Source organism: Erinaceus europaeus, chromosome 14, assembly GCF_950295315.1.
Source record: "Erinaceus europaeus chromosome 14, mEriEur2.1, whole genome shotgun sequence".
NCBI classification, from domain to species: domain Eukaryota; kingdom Metazoa; phylum Chordata; class Mammalia; order Eulipotyphla; family Erinaceidae; genus Erinaceus; species Erinaceus europaeus.
Genome location: NC_080175.1, coordinates 44,336,015 through 44,356,833, shown reverse-complemented (window position 1 = coordinate 44,356,833; position 20,819 = coordinate 44,336,015). Strand labels below are relative to the sequence as shown.

The 20,819-nt window shown below is 50.0% G+C and overlaps 2 protein-coding genes across 7 annotated transcripts in view; one reads left to right on the top strand and one right to left on the bottom strand.

The window, feature by feature from the left end:
- HEXD (hexosaminidase D) overlaps positions 1–11,899 on the top strand; it is a 21,244-nt gene extending 9,345 nt beyond the window's left edge. For 4 of the 5 annotated variants that reach the window (XM_060171698.1, XM_060171699.1, XM_016188755.2 and 1 more), the window contains 10 exons: positions 350–437; positions 7,004–7,168; positions 7,297–7,480; positions 8,155–8,226; positions 8,487–8,682; positions 9,164–9,246; positions 10,278–10,356; positions 10,431–10,532; positions 11,026–11,115; positions 11,519–11,899. In XM_060171698.1, the coding sequence (XP_060027681.1) occupies positions 350–437; positions 7,004–7,168; positions 7,297–7,480; positions 8,155–8,226; positions 8,487–8,682; positions 9,164–9,246; positions 10,278–10,356; positions 10,431–10,532; positions 11,026–11,115; positions 11,519–11,702 (1,243 nt within the window). In that variant the 3' untranslated portion in view covers positions 11,703–11,899. The remainder of the gene's footprint in view (positions 1–349; positions 438–7,003; positions 7,169–7,296; positions 7,481–8,154; positions 8,227–8,486; positions 8,683–9,163; positions 9,247–10,277; positions 10,357–10,430; positions 10,533–11,025; positions 11,116–11,518) is intronic. The other variant, XM_016188756.2, reaches the window with a different exon arrangement.
- Positions 11,865–20,819, bottom strand: LOC103114726 (cytochrome b-245 chaperone 1). Of its 2 annotated transcripts, XM_007524453.3 has the most exons (7): positions 20,689–20,819; positions 19,853–19,976; positions 17,921–17,962; positions 17,254–17,327; positions 14,874–14,970; positions 13,547–13,691; positions 11,866–13,225 (listed from the first exon to the last, which is right to left on the bottom strand). In XM_007524453.3, exons 2-7 carry the CDS (start codon positions 19,935–19,937, stop codon positions 13,105–13,107), a joined length of 564 nt encoding a protein of 187 aa, XP_007524515.1. In that variant the 5' UTR covers positions 19,938–19,976; positions 20,689–20,819; the 3' UTR covers positions 11,866–13,104. The 2 variants fall into 2 exon arrangements, with proteins under 2 accessions (XP_016044243.1, XP_007524515.1); XM_016188757.2 differs by lacking the exons at positions 17,254–17,327; positions 17,921–17,962; positions 19,853–19,976; positions 20,689–20,819 and adding an exon at positions 15,459–15,988 and having other exon boundaries at positions 11,865–13,225.

The following is a 20,819-nucleotide window of genomic DNA, read 5'->3' as shown; positions in this document are numbered from 1 at the left end:
GCCCCAGGTTCAGTCCCTGCACCACCATAAGCCAGAGATGAACAGTGCGCTGGTAAAAAAAAATAATTAATTAAATAAAAAATAAAAACTATGTCAACTGTAGAAGATTAATCCCACAATAAAGAAATAAAAATAAAATAAATTTTTTAAAGCCCTTACTTGAGGGTGGAATAGAGAGAGCATCATCTCCCACATTCTTAAATCCTCTGAAACCTTAAAAATATCCCAAGATCTGTTTATCATTAGAAACTACACTAGTTTCCCTAGGTTTGTGCCCCAGAAACATGGCAAGGAGGGGGTGGGGGTTTGTTCCAGTATCTGCCATAATCTTCTCGGTGTCTGTCTCTAGCCCCTCAGAAATCAACGAGATCCTGCATCTGGCTGCACAGCACGGGCTGGAGGTCGTGCCCTTGGTGCAGACATTCGGACACATGGAAGTGAGTATAAAAAGTAGAAGTTGGGGGGTCAGGCGGTGGCGCAGTGGGTTAAGCGCATGTGGCGCAAAGCGCAGGAACCGGCGTAAGGATCCCGGTTCGAGCCCCCGGCTCCCCACCAGCAGGGGAGTCGCTTCACAGGCGGTGAAGCAGGTCTGCAGGTGTCTGTCTATCTCTCCCATTCTCTGTCTTCCCCTCCTCTCTCCATTTCTCTCTGTCCTATCCAACAACGAATTGCATCGACAAGGGCAATAATAATAACCACAACGACAACGAAGCTGCAACAAGGGCAACAAAAGGGGGGGGGGTGGAAAGATGGCCTCTAGGAGCGGTGGATTCATGGTGCGGGCACCGAGCCCAGCAGTAACCCTGGAGGAGGAAAAAAAAAAAAAAAGTGTAAGTTGCCTGATACCAAGTGGGGCTTGGGGTGCACTGGGTAGAAGCAGTTTGGCTGCTGAGAAGCTTCAGGAAACCTACCCATTGAACAGCCAGACTGTGGTATCAAGGGCCAGAGCACCAATACCCAAGGAATGAAGGGAAAAAGACAGAAGGGGAGCTGGGGACTAACGAAGCACAGTGGCCAGGTTGCTGTATTTTTTTCTTTAAAGATGTGTTTTATTGGGTAGGGGAGACAGCGTAATGATTATGCCAAAAGGCTCTTATGGCTGAGGCTCCAAAGTCTCAGGTTCAATCTCCCACACCACCAAAAACCAGAACTGAGCAGTGCTCTGGTGATAATAATAATATAAAACAATTTAAAAAATAAAGATGTGTTTTATTTATTTCACATGAGAGAGAAAGAAGCCAGAGCACCATTCTGACACATGCGGCCCCAGGTGTCAAAGCAGGAACCTCTGGCATGGAAGTCCCTCACTCTACCAGTGGGACCATTTCCCTGGTTGCCCAGATTGCTTTCTGTTCATCAAAGTATGAGTATGTGGGGCTACTGAAGAATTGTGCAACTGAAAGAGCAAGACTTGCATGCTTGGGGCTGCTGGTTCAATGCCCAGTGTTGTGTTTGTTGGCATGGTGCTTTGGCTTCTTTCACTATCTCTCATAGGAGATATATACATACACGTGCACACACACAATATATTTCCTTATATGGTTACATGCAATAGTTAGCTTTGTGTCCCATTTCATTTTTTTAATATTAAAAATATTTTCCCAGGCTCCTGTATGATCTTTGAACATTTGCTTGTCTGTGGATCAGGCAGTTGCAAACCAGGTCAAGCATGCGTATTTATTATTTTTTTAACTTTTTTATTATCTTCATTTATTTATTGGATAGAGACAGTCAGAAATCGAACAGAAGGGGAAAGAGACAGTGTCTACATGCAACCCTGCATCACCACTCTCAAAGCTTTCCCCCTGCAGGTGGGGACCTGGGGCTCGAACCTGGGTCCTTGAGTATTGCAACATGTGCACTCAACCAGGTGCGCCACCACCCAGCCCCAAGCACACACGTATTTCCATCCACAAGAACTTGGGTTCAACCCCCTGCTTCTCACTTGCAGAAGGCACTTCATGAGTGGTGAAGCAGGTCTGCAGGTGTCTCTCTCCCTCCCTCTGTCCCACCCCACTCCCAATTTCTCTCTGTCCTACCAAGCATAATAGAAAAAGGAAAAAAAAAAGAAAGAAAAAAAATGGCTGCCAGGAGCAATAGATTCCTAGTGCCAGCACCGTGCTCCAGAGATAACCCTGATGGCATAAATAAATAAATAAATAAATAAATAAATAAATAAATAAAATGTTCTTGTCTGCAACACCATGGGAAGTAGATTAAATCAAACCTGCTGTGATGACCCCCTGAGTACTTGTGTTCCACAGATGAGCACCACAGGTCTGTCCTTTATCATTTACTCCAAGAGTTTTCACCTGAGTCCAGCTTTTTATTTTCCCTTTTGTTGCCCTTTTTTGTTGTTGTTGTTGTTATTGATGTTGTCGTTGTTGGATAGGACAGAGAGAAATGGAGAGGGGGAGGGGAAGACGGGGGAGAGAAAGACACCTGCAGACCTGCTTTACCGCCTGTGAAGTGACTCCCCTGCAGGTGGGGAGCAGGGGGCTCGAACCAAGATCCTTACGCTGGTCCTTGCCCCTTGCACTACCTGTGCTTAACCTGCTGTGCTACCGCCCAACTCCTGAGTCCAGCTTCTTATCCATATTCCCAAGCCTTTGTTATTTACCTCATCATCAGTCCTCTAGCTGTCCAGGCAGATTCCTCCCTTCTGATATGCTGTTAACACTTTGCACCTCATGAACCAATCCCCCCTCACATCCCCCAGTAAATCACCTCTCCCAACACTATTAGGGTCCTCTGTATTTAATCAGCATGAGTAAATCCTCTTTGGGGAAGCAACTATTCAACTACATAACTCATTTCATTTTCTGAGTTTTTAAATGTTCTTTGTATATTCTAGATACAAGTATTTTGTTAGGTAGGTGACTTGCAAATTTTTCCTCCCACTTTCTAGTTTGCCTTTTCATTCTCTTAACAGTGTATTTAAAATAAAAAAAAAACTAAGCTTTAATTTTGATATAGTTTTTTCCCCTTTGATGGGCTATATGTTAAAAATTGTTTATCTTTATTTATTTATTGGATAGAGACAGCCAGAAATCGAGAGGGAAGGGGTGACAGCACTGCTTCACCACTTGCAAAGCTCTCCCCTTGCAGGTAGGGACCAGGAGCTCGAACCCAGGTCCTTGTGCATTGCAACATGTGCGCTCAATCAAGTGTGCCACCACCCAGCCCCCAAGTGCTCTCTTTTAAAAGCACATTTTCATGGCAGACTTCTGATTCATTTTGAGTTCCTTTTTGCATATAGTTTTTAACCACTCAAGAGTAACACTTGTGCCAATACCATCTATTGAGGAAAAAAAATTCTCTCTTGAAAATTTGGGATTTTGATTTTTTTTTTCCTCCAGGGTTATTACTGGGGTTCAGTGCCTGCATCATGCATCCACTGCTCCTGGAGGCCATTTTTCCCCCTTTTGTTGCCCTTGTTGTTATAGCCTGGCTGTGGTTACTGTTGTTGTTATTGATGTCCTGCGTTGTTGGATAGGACAGAGAGAAATGGAGAGAGGAGGGGAAGACAGATAGGGGTAGAGAAAGAGACACCTTTAGACCTGCTTCACCACCTATGAAGTGATTCCCCTGCAGGTGGAGAGCCGAGCTGGGGGCTCGAACTGGAATCCTTATGCTGGTCCTTGCGCTTTGCACCACGTGCACTTAACCCGCTAAGGTACTGCCCGACCCCCCAAAATTTGGGATTTTGAACTGCCTTTGCACCTTTGTCAGAAACCAACTGATAATATCTGTCTGCTTTTAGACCCTCTACTCTGTTCCATTTATCTGCACATTTGTCAGTAACATTATTTTCAGTGTTATGGTTTTACTGTAAATCTTCAAATCAGTGAGATTCCTCCAACTTTATTTATGTTTACTTATATTTTTATTTATTATGAGAGACCAAAGCACTACTCAGCTTTGGCATATGCAGTGTGAGCCTCACACATGCAAGTCCTGTGCTATGTACCCTGGCCCCTTTTAGCCTTACTCTTTCAGAATTGATTTGGATATACTGTTCCTTTGCCTCTTGATATGTTGGGTTGTTGGAAAAATCATGATGCATTTTTGCATAGAGATAAATATAGCATGTGGTCAGGTGGCGGCATACCCGATTCAGTGTACTACCATGCAGAAAGACCCAGGTTCAAGCCTCTGCTCCCCACCTGCAGGAGGGAGCACTTCACAAGTGGTGATGCAGGTCTGCAGTTGTCTATCTTTTTCTCTCCCTCTCCGTCTCCCCTTCTCTCTCAGTTTCTCTCTGTCCTGCCCTGTAAAACAAGAAAGAGGATATGTTATTTTTCTTTTTCTTTTTTTGAATGTTATTTTTCTTACATCATTTATGTCTTTTAGAAGATTTTTTTTTTTTTTACTTATTTTATGAAAAAAAAAAAGCACCTCTCCAGCACATGCAGTGCTGGGAATTAACCCAGGGCCTCAGATATGCAAGCCCTGTTCTCCGCCTGCCAGACATCTCTCTATTTGGACCATTTCTTCAATGACTTTCTATCCTCTGCTCTCCTTCTCCTAGAACACCTTGCATATAAATTAGTGCTCCTGACACTGCCCCACAGTCTCAGGCTCTGTTCATTCTCTTCCACCTTTTCTTGCTGTTACTCAGATTGGAGACTTTCTGTTGACTAGTAATCTCAGTCACTGAGTCTTCTGGACTATCTTTGTAACAGCTCTTTGAAATAACTGCCTGAAAGCCCCAACATCTGGGCCCACTCAGCATCACTTTCTGTTGAGTCTGGGTTTCACTTCCAGCTTGTTTGCATTTGTCTCACAATTTTTGGTTGAGAACTGGACATTTCAGATTGCCTGGTAAAGCAGGCCAAGGAGGGGCCTCAGCATGCTTATTGAGTGCATGTCTTACCTATGAGAGGTGCTGGGTTTGATATATAGTATCTTGTTTAAAAGGCAGAAAGATAAAAATACCATATGCTATAACTTCTTTTTTTTTTTTTTTTTTCCAGACATCCAGATTCCACAGAGGAAATGCTATAACTTCTGACATCTTCCCCCTCTAGGAGCTATAAATTGCCTGGATTATTTTTGTTCTCTCTCTCTCTCCCTCTCTCTCTCAATATTTGTATTTATTATTGGACAGAGACAGAGAGAAACAGGGAAGGAGGAGTGGAGAGAGATACAGAGAGACACCTGTAGCCCTGCTTCACCACTTGTGAAGCTTTCCCCATGCAGGTGGGGACCAGGGCCTTGAACCCAGGTTCTTGCGCACTGTAATGTGTGCATTTAACCAGGTGTGCCACTGCCTGGCCCCACTCTCTCTCTAACTTTTTTTTTTTACCAGAGCACTGCTCAGCTCTGGCTTATGGTGGTGCAGGGAATTGAACTTGGGACTTGACGATGCCCCAGGCTTGAGAGTCTGTTTGCATAACCATTATGCTATCTACCCCCACCCTCTTTTAACATTTTTAAAAGATTTTATTTACTTTTTTTTTTGTGAATCTTTTTTTTAATATTTATTTTATTTATTTATTCCCTTTTGTTGCCCTTGTTGTTTTATTGTTGTAGTTATTATTGTTGTTGTCGTTGTTGGATAGGACAGAGAGAAATGGAGAGAGGAGGGGAAGACAGAGGGGGAGAGAAAGACACCTGCAGACCTGCTTCACCGCCTGTGAAGCGACTCCCCTGTAGGTGGGGAGCCGGGGTTCAAACTGGGATCCTTATGCCGGTCCTTGTGCTTTGCGCCACCTGCGCTTAACCCGCTGCGCTACAGCCCGACTCCCTTTTATTTACTTTTTAATGAAAGGGCTAGGAGGGGAGAGAAAGAGAAAGATAACCAGAATATCATTCTGGTACATGTGCTGCTGGGGACTGAACTCAGAACATCATGCTTGAGAGCCTAATACTTTATTCACTGTGCCACCTCCCAGACCACTGGAGTTTTTTTCCACCAGGGTTACTGCTGAGGTTCAGTACCTACATGACAAATCCACCACTTCTGGCAGCCATTTTTTCTTTTTTCTTTTTTTTTTTTTTAATTTCCTTTTACTTGATAGGACAGAGAAATTGAGAGGGGAGGAGAAAGAGAGAGGGAGAGAGAGACCTGCAACACTGCTTCACCACTCATGAGGCTTCCTTCCCCTGCAGGTGGACTAAGGGCTCAAACCCAGGTGCTTGTGTATGGTTAAAACATAGACTCAAACAGGTGCACCAATGTTCAGCCCCTTACCTGAATTTTAGCTACAGGGTTTGATTTCCCATCTCTGTGACTTTTATTTTTACCAGAGCACTGCTCAGCTCTGGGTTGTGGCAGTGCTGGGGACTGAACCTGAGACCTCAGAGCTTCCAGCATGCAAGTCTTTTCCACAGCCACTATGCTGTATCTCCAACTCGTTTTCCGTTCTTATCTTTATTTTTAATCTGGGTTACTAGAGGCATAACCCCTCTGTCTTTACAGCTGGTGGTCCTCCAGAGTTGGGCACAGTTAGCACTTGAACTCATAAGGCTCCTTGTACTTCAGAGGCCAGAGGCACTAGGAGCTCAACCAACTTTTAGTCTTCTGATTCCCCTTCCCACCTCTCCACTCAGGCTTCCAGATATAGCAACTCACCCCTGAAATTTCAGGGGGGTTTGCTGTTTTTACCAACACGTAGCTCTGAGGGAAGGACAGGGCAGTTGCCCAGAGCCAATCCCAAGACAGCCCAGGGAGCACTGTAGGCAAGAAGCTACAGAAAGCCTGTTCTTGGCAAAGTTCTAACTAGCTCTCAGGAGTAGCCCACACCAGCTTGTAGTTCACTTTTGATGAGTGGTTTTTGGCAAATGGTTCAGCTAGGTTTACTTGAAGATCTACTGTTCTCTTCACACTACTGTAGCAAGGAGCCTCCTGAGCCTGACGCTGAGTGTGAACCAGCCTCAGTGGAGACACAGGCCTGGAGAACCAGCTGGAAACTCACAGCCAGATCCCACAGGTGTCCATACCCCAGTCCTCCCACACTGTGGGGCCTGATTCCACCTACGCTTTGTCCTGTCTCTGCAGTTCGTGCTGAAGCACCAGGCTCTCGCTCACCTACGGGAAGTGGCAGTGTTCCCCAACACTCTGAACCCTCATGAGGCCGAGTCCTTGGCTCTGGTGGGCACCATGGTGGACCAGGTCCTGAAACTGCATCCAGGCTCCCGGTGGTTCCACATGGGCTGTGATGAGGTGTGTGCCCCAACTCCCAGCCTGCCCCAGTTGCCAGGCCGCCCCACCCCAAGCCCTTTTCTGCCAGCACAGAGAAGGGCAGCAGCAGGTGTCCAGGTTAGGACACTAGACCCTGCTCTCTCCTCCAGGTCTATTACCTTGGGGAGGGGGAGGCCTCGAGACAGTGGCTGCAGCAGGAACACAACACCAAAGCCAAGCTGTGCCTGTCCCACATGAAGGCGGTGGCCAGCTATGTGCGGGGCCGGTACCCCACCACGACACCCTTGGTGTGGGATGACATGCTGCGGGACATCCCTGAGGACCAGCTCTCGGGTAGGTGGGGTGACCCAATGAGGCAGGGTGGGCTCAGGTGCCAAGAGGGAAGGAAGAGACCTCCAAAATGCCAGGAAGCAGCCATAAAGCTGCCAGGTGCCCTCACTTTAGACTATCCCCTTAAAGCCGACGTCTTCACCAGGGGCTTCACAGGGGTACAGATGGGAATTAGAGAGAGAAAGCCCTCAGGATGGGAGGGGAATCAGCCTCAGGGAGTGGTGTTGAGAGAACTTGCTATGTGTTTTCAGCAGACTCCAAGGCTGGAGTCACACTGACTGCTAGACACACTAGCTGGTTGGGGGACACTTACCCTGCCTGTGGCTTTGAAGTGAGGGTCAGGCGCACCCTCAGCCAATGCATCCCAGCCTCTCCAGGCAGGAGCCCCAGTGCCCATGTTTCTGTGAGGCTTAGTGTCCTCATGGCTCCTACTACCCACTCGTAACCACTGGGCTTGATAACACTGGGTTGGAATTCAGTTCAGTCAGCAGTGTATCCCCGTGGCAGGATGCAGCCCTAGACTTGCTACCACAGAGACTGATAGATGTGTGTCCATTTCTAAAGCAGATTGTGTCAGATCTGCAGCAGGATCCCTGTGTGCTGAAAAGGCTGCCCTTGATCTGTGTGGGCTGTTGGGGTATCTTGGGCAGCCTAGCACTCATTCACTCTGTCTCCAGTGTCAGGGGTGCCACAGCTGGTGGAGCCCGTGCTCTGGGACTACAGGGCCAATCTGGACGTCCAGGCCAAGGGTCAGTATTGCATTGCCTCTGTACATCCCCAAGACCCTACATCCCTGACTGCCCAACTGTCCACAGACTCATTTAAGCTTTTGTTCTGGTATAGCTTGGTCCCATCGGGTAGTCTATCCCCAAGGAACCTGAACTCCTCAGGAAGGCGTACACCAGCCAGAACTAAGCCCAGTGCCATGGGCTCTTGCTGGTGTCATGCTGGACATGAATGCCACACCTCTCACGGAGTCAGACCAGAACCCTTCTCCTTTCTTGCTCAGCCCTCCTCATGGAAAAGTACCGCAAGTGTGGGTTTCCTCAACTCTGGGCTGCCAGTGCCTTCAAGGGCTCCACAGGAGTAAGCCAGGCACTGACGCCCATCGAGCATCACCTCAGAAACCACCTGCAGTGGCTCCAGGTGGCGGCCAGCACCCCAGCAGACAGCCTGCAGGGCATTGTCCTGACTGGCTGGCAGAGGTGAGCACCCCCTCCTTGGCCTGTCCACCCTTAGCCTGTCCTTCCCATGCTTGGAAAAGAAAATGACCAACACTCTGAGGGGCCCTGCATAGAGGATACTGCCCCACACCCCCCACTAGCACCAAACACCTGTGTGTCCTCCGCCCACAGCCTTGCTTCCCCAAGGTATGAGCAGGGGTTGGGCTCCTACAGAGTTTACACCACTTGAGAAATGGATCCACAAAGAAGCCCCTGGTCCTTCATGAAGACAAGGGCAGGGAAGTCATGTGCCTTCGCCCTGCTGAACCTTGACCTCACAAAGTCAAGGATTTCAGGGTGGTGACCCCAAGCCCTAAACTTTATTAGGGAAGTTAGGGAATCCTGTAGGGCTGAGGGCATGATTTCCACCCACACATCCAGGGAGCCCAAACTATTTCCAGCAGCTGATGATCTGGGTGCAGCTGGCACTGGGCACTCAGCACCACCCCTCCCCTGGACACAGATACGACCACCTCTCCGTCTTGTGTGAGCTGCTACCAGTGGGAATCCCATCTCTGGCCGTCTGCCTACAGTCACTCCTGTACGGTATGGTTCCCTGCTCTTTCCAGGAAGTCAGAGGCCCAGTGTCTAAGTCCCCTGCCCACACGGGTCTTCAAACCTAAACAAGACGGGCCAGGAAGTTAGCAGGGGAAGCATGTGCCCCAGAAACAGTGAACCCACAAGAGAAATTCATCACAGATGGGGTGCAGAAAAGTCCCATCTCTGTAGCAAACACCCTGAATGCCAGGGCTTGAGGAAGTGGAGATAGGCCTCCACCAGCTCCCTATGGAGTGTTTGGGCACAGGCATCGGTGGACAAGGACCCGTCCACACAACAGCCATGTCAGGTGCAGCTACTAAGTGGCCCAAGCCACATGGGCTGGGCAGTACTGCAGGACCTGAGTTCTAGCTCCTTTCTAGGCCACTCTTAGCCTTGCTGGCTGGTCCCCATCACTTGATAAGAGTATCCCACAAAGAGACCTGCTGCCTAAGCTCTGGAGGTCTGTGTGGGCTCCAGGGGAACAGGGAGGCCCAGACCACATCTCAGCAGCCATTGCTGTGGACTGCTCTGCCAACAGTGCTGCTCTTAGTCCTGTTCTCATTTGTTTCTGTTTTAAGATTTATTTTTGTATGTGAGAGACAGCACTGCTCAGTTCTAGCACCCATGGGGACTGAACCTGGGACATCATACATGCAAGCCCTGTGCTCTCCTGCTGAGCCAGATTTCCAGCCCCTCTTCTCTTGCCTTGAGCAAAACACATTTTGTAGCTGTATAGGCAGTGGTGGGCTGGCCCGTCCCTGAGGTCCTGGGGTTGGCATGATCATGGTTTGGCTTGCTTAGAGCTCTGGCCAACACTGCTTCCCACTTTAAGAGGCCTCTCCCTCCAAGTGGCTGGGAGGTAAATCAATGGATAAAATATTGGACTCTCAAGCATAGGGTCAGGAGTTCAATCCCCAGCATCACATGTGCCAGAGCTATGCTCTTTCTATTTCCCTCTCAGATTAATAACTAAATATTAAAAACAAAAAACAAACCAAAAAAGGCCCCTCCAAATGGCTCTGTCTGGTTGGTTTCAGGAGGTTTTGCCGAAGACATTAAAGCCAGAGTGGAGAACTTTCTTGGGATTCCGAGCCTAGATGTGACAAATTTTACAAGGTATGTCCCTGTCCACCAGCTCCCTCCCCCGGCCCCTGTCACGTACAGACCCCCTCACAGGCTGCCTCTTGCAGCGAGGGAGCTGCCTCATTCCCTGGAAGTGACATCCTGGCCCTCATCACGCAAGTCAGCTTTCATCTGCGCAGCTCTGTGGACGCACTGCTGGAGAGGGACAGGTGAGCAGGCAGAGAGCCAGGCCCCAGAACCCCTGGTTGCTCCCCCACTGCCCACACACAGGGAAGATACCCCATCCTAAACTGATTTACTAGGGGGAAACAACCTTTATTTTTATTTTATGTTATTTGGTATATTGGGGCTTTGTGCCCATGTATCCCAGCATTCATTCCATGCAGCATTACCCACATTTTAAGACAAAGACATAGCACCTGCCATGCATGGTGATCCTATGTGGTGCCAGGGCTTGAACCCAAGTCCTTACATATAGTAAAGTACGTGCTCTTCCAGGTGTTGTTTTATTTTTTAAATGTCTGAATCAAAGCATCACTCTGGTAAATGCAATGCCAGGGATCAAACTTGGGACCTCATGCTTGTGGGTCCAGTGTTTTATCCATTGTGCTGCCTCCCAGTAGAAGTGTTTTAAAACTAGTAGGAGGCTGTCCTCGAGGACCACCCCAGGGACCTCACCTGTGCATATTCATTTGTCCTCAGATACGTGACGGGCTGGTTCAGCCCCTACCATCGTAGGCGGAAGCTTGTCCACCCGGTCATGCTCCAGCACATCCAGCCCCAGGCACTCAGGTAGCCACCCCGTGACACCACCGCCCGCCCTTTCCCACCCCAGTCTCTCTGTGCTGGGATCTGCTGATCCGAGACCAGCTTGCCATGGACTCCCAGATAAAGGGACTTGGGCTGAGCCAGCTGTACTGTCCTCAACATTAGAAGCTAGGACATTCCAAAAAAAGAGAAGGTACCTGAATGCCTCATAGAGGATCCAGGCTCATCCAGAGTCAACCCTTCCCTACCTTATGGTCCTGGGGACAGAGTCCTGCCAGCCAGTTTTCACAGCCCTGAGCTGTCTGTCACCTATACTGGTGTCTCTGACCACAGGCTTTCCACTTGAAGCCTGTCCTCCAGGCCTGCTGGGTGGGCTGTACTGCAGGTCTGAGGTGCAGAGCAGCACACAGCTCCATCTTGTCTGCAGCCTGCTGGCCAGGTGGGACACACTGGTGAGGGAGCTGGAGGCTGCACTGCAGCGTGTCTTCTACCCAGATGCCGTGGAGGAGTGGCTGGAAGAGAACGTGCAGCCTAGCTTGCGTCGGCTACAGGACCTGCTGCAAGACCTCCATGAGGCCACCAGCCCCACAGATGGGGCCCAGGGGCCCTGAGAGGATTCAGTGGGGCTGGGCTGCAGTAGGCCTTCTCCCCAGCTTGGCACCATGCCTGCACAAGCACTGCAAATGTTACTTGCAGGGAAAAAAGCAGAACATATCAAAGGAAAAAGGCATATCAGGACCTATTTAGCAGTCTGCATGTAGAACTGTAATTGAATCTGTGCAAATAAAAAAAGAGAAAGAAAACAGGAGCTGGGACTCCTAACAGAAAATTCTACCATAAGTGCCCACTAGCCCAAGCAAGGGCTCAGTTGAGGGGCTCTGGCATAGAGGCAGCCCAGAAGACTCCCCCTCCCTCACTTCAGAGAGTCTTACAACCCTTGGTAAACACAACAGAGACCAATTGCAGCATTTGCCTTTATTTTAGTATAAAGAAAAAAAAAACCTTCTGATCTAACCATTAAAAACCTAATGCTGACATTTTTTTAACAAGCGTGTCACAAACTAAGAGTAGATAGTCAGCCATTCTATAGAAAAGGGAACTACTCGTTTCTCTTAGTTCTGACCCTGCCCTCAACTTCCCCTCCTCACCCTGCATCCTGACCTGCCAAGGGCAGGCACATCAGCCTCCCCAGTTCCAGCTGGCTTTCTCAGGTGCAGCCTTCTGGGGCCACCAGGGACCAGAAGTCCCCTGTGGAGGCAGTCTGAAGTATACCTTGGAGGCACTCTGCTTCTAGAGGAAGAGCGGCCCTAGCCCCTCAAAGGGGTGGTGAGGACCCCCTGCCAAGCACAATGGACCCAGTGCCAGGTCTTCTCAGGTCAGGGAAGTCTGACTTCCGAGGGAGAGGTCCTGGTTTGTAAACACTGCAACAGAGACCCTGCTGTTGTCAAGTGTCCTTTGTCTGGGTGGAGGGTGGAGTGGAACACTGACCCCATGAGGCCCTGTAGCACCACTGTTGGGTCCCAGACAGGCCATCAGCAAGGGGGAAGGGGGCTTGAGGCAGCTGCAGCACAGTCACTTCACATCTGCCCACTGAGGACATCCAGCCAGGGAAAGTGACAAGACTCCTGGGGATAGTGTGGCAGTGTCTGTGTCTAGCATTGCCTCCTTCCTAACAGGTGCAGCCAAAGCTGATAAGCACCTCCACCTACTCAATGCTCAGATGCACCCCAATAGCCCCATTTAGTAGCTTGAGCCCCCCAACCCCCACCCACACTGAAGGCAGGTCTGTCCAGCCATCACCATATGCCCCGCTTGGCTCCAGGAGGCACATCCACTGCCTTGTCCTCCCTCAATGCCTTGGAGACTGCAGGTGGGTCCAGTGGGTTTAGCTCAGGGGCAGAAGCAAGGCGCAGGGTCCCGTCCTGGGGCTGCCCAGGGATCCAGCAGGTGCAGAGAACAAAGTGACAGTACCTGTCAGGCCTGCTGAGGCCCATTAGGACTGCAGCTGTGGCGTCAGCTCTGGCTGTCAGGACCCTCAGCCCCACTGTCACTGCTCTGAGACAGCTCCAGGGGACTCTCTAGCCGGTGCAGCTCCAGGAAGCTGATGATGAGTTTAGCGATGGCTTCCACGTCACTGGACCGGGGCATCAAGAAGGTGGGTCACCACAGTGGAGACACAGCCACCCTCAGTAAACCTAGGACCATTCACCTCCAGCTGCCCCGGGGCTCTCCACCAGGACCTGGCACCTTCTGTCCTCATCCCCACACTCATACAACCCCAGACTAGTCCTTGGTCCCCACATGGGTAGGAACCCCTGCAATCCCCACCTCTAATGGGAGTTTGACATCCCCAGGCTGGTCCTCTTAACCTGCACTCTGCCCTTATATGCCTACCCACCCACCTCTATACTGGGCAGTCCCTTGGGTGCCTGGCAGGCAGGGGCATGGGCCTCACCTGCGGTGGCCCATGACAGCACTCTGGGTGAGGGGGTGGGAGAAGCCCGTTGCAAACCGTAGCACCACCACGTAGCCCTTCCCAAAGTACCGGACCTTCTCCTCTTCCACATTCACGTCTCGGATGTCGTTCAGCATCACCACCACTGTGGGCAGAGCAGTCAGCAGCAGCTCCAGCCCTTCCCTCACCCTCCTGCGTGCTGGACTTGGTGGCTCCAGGACCACTCTGTATAGAGGGTTGTACCTGCCATGTGCCACTCAGTGTCAGAGGCTAGGCAGCACCTTAAGATTGTATGGGGTTGGGAGTCGGGCGGTAGTGCAGTGGATTAAGCGCACATGGCGCAAAGCACAAGGACTGGAGTGAGGATCCTGGTTCGAACCCCCAGCTCCCCACCTGCACAGGGGAGTCGCTTCACAAGCAGTGAAGCAGGTCTGCAGGTGTCTATCTTTCTCTCCCCCTTCTGTCTTCCCTTCCTCTCTCCATTTCTCTCTGTCCTATCCAACACTGACAACATCAACAACTGCAACAAAAAGGAAATAAGTAAATATTTAAAAAATCTTTTAAAAAATATAAAAGGGGGCCAAGTGGTGGCGTACCTGGTTGAGCGCGTGTATTACAATGCGCAAGGACTGGTTCAAGTCCCCGGCCCCCACCTGCAGGGGGAAAGTTTTACAAGTGGTGAAGCAGGGCTGCAGGTGTCTCTCTCCCTCTCTATCACCCCTCCCTTTTGATTTCTGTCTGTCTATCCAATAAAGATAATTGTAAATTTAAAAAGCAAAAATAGTGTGGTCTGGGAGGTGGCAAAGTGATAAAGCTTTGGCCTCTCAAGCATGAGTTCCCGAGTTTGATCCCTGGCAGCATATGTGCCAGAGTGATGTCTGATGTCTTTCTCTCTCCTCCTATCTTTCTCATAAATAAATAAATAAAATCTTTAAAAAAAAAAAAAAGCAAATATATATATGTGTGCGTGTATATATATATATACATACACACACATATATATAAAGATGTCATGGGACAGACCCTGAGGGTCACGTGACTGCTGGTTAATACCCATTCCATCGAGAAGGCCCCTCTAGCCTGCTAGTTCCCAGGAGCCAGGAAAGCTGAGCATGGCCCCACCCCTCTCTGCCTCATTTTCACCAATGCTGGAAATGCTTTCCTGGGCTCTGGGGGGTCAGCACCTGCGCAAGGGGTTGCCCAACCACTTCCTGCACTGGGAGTCTCTGGGGGCGCCCCACTTCCATGAGGAAGGACACCCCCAGCAGCAAGCCTGAACCCAGCCTGGGCTTTGGGCCAACACAGATGGCTGCTCCCCATGCCCCACCTTGTTCATGGCCTGCTCTGGAGAGGGTCAGCAGCTTCCGGTACAGGCTGGAAGTCTTCAAAATGACCTTCCCAGTGCTCTTGTTGAAGATGGCTTCCTGCAAACCAGTCAGAGAGTGGTCTGGCTGCTGCCTTCATGCCAGCTGGCTGCATGTAAACCTCCAAGGAGGAGGGGGTGCAGGCTCACCCACTACACCCCTACCCCTCCAGGTAGACATTCAAAAAGGGAATTTTTAGTTCTTTGCCAAAGACCCCCAACACCCTAAGTGCTGCTCTGCCAGAGGCAAACACCTGTGGCCTGATCCTCTCAGACTAGCTGTGGGGTGGGGAAGGGGGCTGCAGGTATAAAGAGAAGCAGGTGTCAAAGATCAAAGCACATGCTCTGTTCTCGTTCTCTCTCTCTCTCTCTCTCTCTCTCTGTCTCTGGTACATATGATGCCAAGGATCAAAGCTGGGACCTCAAACTTGAAAGTCCAATGCTTTTTCCACTGTGCCACTTCCTAGACCATTACTCAGTTCTCACTGCAAGCCAAAGAAAAGCATGTATGGTCAGGGCATAGCTTGGCTGGAAGCATGCATGCTTTACCATAACAAGTCTGGATACACAGGGGAACCTCCATGGACAATGAAGCAGTACTATGATGTCTTCTCTGATATAACGGGAGTAAAGAGATTGACCTAGGAACAGTGGCATCGCATCTTGCCACCACATTAAAAAAGAGCAGCCAAGTACAACAGCTGGGGTCCTCAAACAAGGGAAATGGGGTTGGAATTCAGTGTAGCACTGGTGTCAAGAGGTTCAGTCGATTCCTTAAGAGGGTCATAGTCAAGGGCAGGTGTGTATGGGGGGGGGGACAGGGAGGGCTCCTCCTATTCTGTGCTATAGCAATATTCAAGAATAAGGAACTTTGGTGCCGTAATAACTCAGTTGGGAGAGAGTTAAACTGAAGGATGAAGCACTTAGCTAAATATAGTCAAAAAGACGGGGCCAGGAGACAAATCCAGCAGAGCACATGCTTTGTCCAAGGCCCTGGACTTGAACTCCAGCACTACATGAGACACCCATGAGCAATGCTATGGTGTCCCTCACTCCTCTCCTTAAAAGTCACAAGGGGGAGGGTCAGGCAGTACAGTACAGCAGTACAACAGGTTAAGTGCACATGGCACGAAGCACAAGGACTGGCATAAGGATCCCGGTTCAAGCCCCTTGCTCCCCACCTGCAGGAGAGTGGCTTCACAGGCGGTAAAGCAGGTCTGCAGGTGTCTATCTTTCTCTCCCCCTCTGTCTTCCCCTCCTCTCTCCATTTCTCACTGTCATACCCAACAACAACATTAATAACAACAATAACCACAACAACAATTAAAAAAAAAAGTTACAAGGGGCTTGCAGAAGAACTTTTTTTTTTTTTTGCCTCCAGAGTTATTGCTGCGACTCGGTGCCTGCACCACAAATCCAGTGGTCCTGCAGGCTTTTTTTTTTTTTTTTTTTTAATTTTTTAACCAGAGCACTGTTCAGCTCTGGCTTATGGTGGTGCAGGGGATTGAACCTGGGACCTTGGAGCCTCAGGCATGAGAGTCTGTTTGCATAACCATTATGCTATCTACCCTCCACCCTGGGGCTGCTTTTTTTTCCCTCTTGTTGCCCTTGTTTATTATTGTTGTTATTGTTGTTGTTATTGCTGTCATTGTTGGATAGGACAGAGAAATGGAGAGAGGAGAGGAGAGGAGAGGAAGAGAAAGATAGACACCTGCAGACCTGCTTCACCGCCTGTGAAGCGACCCCCCTGCAGGTGGGGAGCCAGGGACTTGAACCGGGATCCTTATGCTGGTCCGTGCACTTGGCGCCATGTGTGCTTAACCCACTGCACTACTGCCCAGCCCCCACAGAAGAATATTTTTTTAATTAATTTATTTATTTTCCCTTTTGTTGCCTTTGTTTTTTTATTGTTGTTATTGTTGTTATTGATGTTGTTGTTGGATAGGACAGAGAGAAATGGAGAGAGGAGGGGAAAACAGAGAGGGGAAGAGAAAGACAGACAACTGCAGACCTGCTTCACCGCCTGTGAAGTGACTCCCCTGCAGGTGGGGAGCCGGGGACTCGAACCGGCATCCTTAACACCGGTTCTTGTGCTTCGTGCCACATGCGCTTAACCCACTGAGCTACCGCCCAACTCCCAGAAGAATAATATTAAGGGGTCAAATCTAGCTTCACAGAAACCCAAGTCAAGTTTTGGAGTGAGGAGTCTCTAAGCCTGGGTACCATGCTTCCCCCCTTGATTCCCACTACAGAGGAGCTCAGGAGCCAGCAGGCCTGGCCTGGCCAGCCCAGCTGACTGCACATAAACCAGGCCACCCCAGCAGTCCTCCAGCATCAGCCTCACCTCCCAGTCCTCCAGGTTCTGCACAGCCACAAACAGGCAGCCAGTGACGTAGAAGAGCTTCCAGCCCAGGCTGTCTGGGGAACAAGCATAGGACAGGCAGGTGAGGGACAGCAGCAGGAGCCAGAGGCCAGCATGTCCACAGACTGCTCTGGACAGAAGTGGTGCTTAGTCACCCAGCTAGCTGGCAAAGGACACCCTGATCTATCACTCAAGACCACTGTGATAGGCTAGGCCAACTCTGCCCTCAGCTGTCCCCCCAGGGCCTGACCAGCCTCTACTGCTAACTGAACAGTGTATGACTGATGGGGACAGGTAGGGATGCTGTTGGGGAATGGCAGAGAAAGGGTGGTTCATCCCTCACAACCACACCTTGGTCAATTCTAGTGAATGACTTTCAGGAAGAGTTTTTTTTTTTTGGGGGGGGGACAAGAAAATGCTCAAGGCATTAACAAGTGAAGAGTACAGACTGCAAGAAGCTATGGTGTTTGAAGGCAGGTCCACACTCCAGAGATGGGCAGGGGCACTAGCCTTCCCAGAGGTCAAGAAAGAGGCCTTTCCAGATCACAAATAATGGTTGTCTTTTTCCCCCACTTTCTCAAACTGCTGAGGAAGTTATTATAAGTGTGTGTGTGTGTGTGTGTGTGTGTGTGTGTGTAATATTCCTCACCTCCGCTGTAGTAGGCAGCAGCCAGGCCAATAGACAGGATTCCTATAATGGAAAAAGCGGCATCTTCCTATCAGATCACCACCAGCCTAGCGCACAGGCTCCACCATTCCCACCTTTGCTGGGTGCACCTGCTTCCTTGAGGCTCTGTAGTTGACTGGGCACCAGACAAAGGACCCATCCTTGTGGTTTTACCCCAAGGGAACATGGTGTAGAATGACAGTGAGATGGCAGTTAAATCACAGCATGGCAGGGGCTGGGTGGTGAGTCACCTGGTGAAGGGCACATGTTACCATGTGCAAGGACCCAGGTTCAAGCCCTCAGTCCTCACCTGAAGGAGGGAAGCTTCACAAGCAGTGAAGCAGTACTGCAGATGTCTCTCTCCCTTTTTTTTTTTTTTTGCTTTCAGTCACTGGGACTCAGAGCCAGTACTATAAATCCACTGCTCCTGGCAGCTGTTCCCCCCTTTTTTTTCTTTTTTCATTTTATTCAATAAGACAGAGAAATTGAGGGGGCCTGGTAGTGGCACACTTGGTTGAGCATACACATTACAGTACACAAGGACCAGGGTTCAAGCCCCTGATCCCCACCTGTAGGAGGAGAGCAGGGCTGTAGGTCTCTGTCTCTTTCCCTCTCTAACTCCCCCTTCCCTTCTCAGTTTCTCTGTCTCTAGCTAATAAATTAATAATAATAATTTTGTTTTGTTTTGTTTTTGCCCTTATTTTTACCTCCAGGGTTATTGATGGGGCTCAGTGCCTCACTACAAATCCACTGCTCCTGGAGACTAATATTTCCCCCTTTTGTTGCCCTTGTTGTTTTATTGTTGTGGTTATTATTATTGTTGTTGGTTAGGACAGAGAGAGGAGGGGAAGACGAGGGGGGAGAGAAAGACAGACACCTGCAGACCTGCTTCACAGCTTGTGAAGCGCAGGTGGCGCAAAGCGCAACTGGCACAAGAATCCCGGTTCGAGCCCCCGGTTCCCCACCTGCAGGGGGGTCGCTTCATAAGCAGTGAAACAGGTCTGCAGGTGTCTATCTTTCTCTCTCCCTCTGTCTTCCCCTCCTCTCTCCATTTCTCTCTGCCCTATCCAACAATGATGACATCAATAACAACAACAATAAAAAAACAAGGGCAACAAAAGGGGATATTTTTTAAGTTTTACAAAAAAAAAAAAAAAGAAAAGAAATTGGGGGCCAGGCAATGGTGCAGCTGGTTAAGCACACACACTACAGTGCAAGGACCAGGTTCAAGCCCCTGATCCCCACCTGCAGGGGGAAAGCTTCACTAGTGGTGAAGCAGGTCTGCAGGTGTCTCTGTCTCTGTCCAGCTCTATTTCCCCTTTCCTTCACAATTTCTCTCTGTCTCTATTAAAAATAAATAAATAAAGTTTAGAAAATTAAAAAAAAAAAGTTGAGATAGGAAGGGGAGACAGAGGGACAGTGAAAGATAGATCTGCTTTACCTGGAGGGTGGGGAGTGGGAGCTTGAATCCAGTTCCTTGCACTTGGTACTATGGGCACTTAACAGTATGGGAAAAACAGTATGGAGGCCACAGGAAGAGTCTCAAAAAATAGCCCAAACACCTCTCCTCATAAGTTCACAATGCATTTCCTCCACAGTGCATGGGCAGTGACCCTCTTGATGGTGACTTATCCTCACTGAGGGACAAAACCAAATCACTACTTGCCCATCAGGTGGTCTGAAGCACAATTCACAGACACCTAGGATGGGAAGCACAAGAACCTCAGAAGAGTACTCTGTAATGACAGATTATGAGGGGAAAAGACATCAACTGCAAAAGCATGCAGATGGTAGGGTACACAGAAATTAAACAGTTGCTAGGACTTGTACAGCAAAGGAAGCAAAACTTAGTTTCTTTTCTATCGCTTTACAAAGGTAGCTCTTTAATTTGGAGGAAAATCTGGAGTTCCTTACCAACCAGCAGAGACCAGGACCTGATGCCCGGAGACCTCTTTAGATGGAGCTGGGAGCTGGAGCGAGTCTCCACCTGCATGTACATGCCTGGAAGGTGCTGGCAACTCTCAACAGAAGACAGGGGCTGGGAAAGGACAGACAGCTGTAGTCCTCAATCTCCGATTAAACATGCTCACACCCAGCTCCTCAGCAGGACTGAAAGTTGGAGCTGACAAGCCAGCAAAGTACAGGTGGAAGGGACGATGACAAGGGTCACCCCAAGTGCTTGAGTACTTTCACTCCGACTGACAGCACTTGATCGCCACAGGCCCCATCTTAGCTGGAGACCGTTAGACCCCAGCAGCCGTGAGCTTCCGGAGACACCCTCCCAGGACCTCCTCCCAGAACCCCGCGTTTGCCTGTGCTGGCCTCCACAAAACGGAACTGAAAGTTTCACGGCGGTGAGTCTGCTCTGGTAGTGGGTCTGCTGACACAACAGGCCCACAAGGCAGGCTGCTCTATTGGGTCCCCTCCACTGTAGGCCACTCACAGTAGTGGTTCTGAAGCCTAGTTCTGACCACAGTGGCTTTAACCCGCATAAGGGACTGGGCCTCAGCACCCTGCTGGGCTCGCTCTCCTGCCTGACCCGCCTGGACCCAGCCCCCCCAGGTCTGGTCACCCAGTCCCTCCTGCCTGCTGTCCCCCCACGAGCAGGGCTCAGGTGCCTGATGGCCTCGGCTCTCGCCCTCCGCTCATCCTGAGGGCCCAGTGGTTCCGACCAGGAGTCGCCTTTCCGAGGGAGTGAGCAGGAAGCACAGGCCCCCAGCCCAACCCTGTAGCCCACGGGCGGGACCCACCCAGCAAAAATGAGCCGAGCAGAGCAAAGCAGGTGCCTTACTGCGGCTGCTGCACTCGCATGGCCTGACCGCTGACTTCCGCGTTGGGGAGGAGTCTCCGCAACTTCCGGTCTAGGCAGGGCCTCTCTGAC

What these genes read in the sequence shown, in the direction of transcription:
- LOC103114726 (XM_007524453.3), bottom strand. Translation starts at nt 19,937, where the DNA reads ATGTACATGCAGGTGGAGACTCGCTCCAGCTCCCAGCTCCATCTAAAG. An exon ending in CAGAGCAGGCCATGAACAAG is followed by an intron (nt 13,692 to 14,873) that starts GTGGGGCATGGG and finishes CTCTGCCCACAG; the next exon opens with TGGTGGTGATGCTGAACGAC. An exon ending in GCTGTCATGGGCCACCGCAG is followed by an intron (nt 13,226 to 13,546) that starts GTGAGGCCCATG and finishes GCCCCGGTCCAG; the next exon opens with TGACGTGGAAGCCATCGCTA.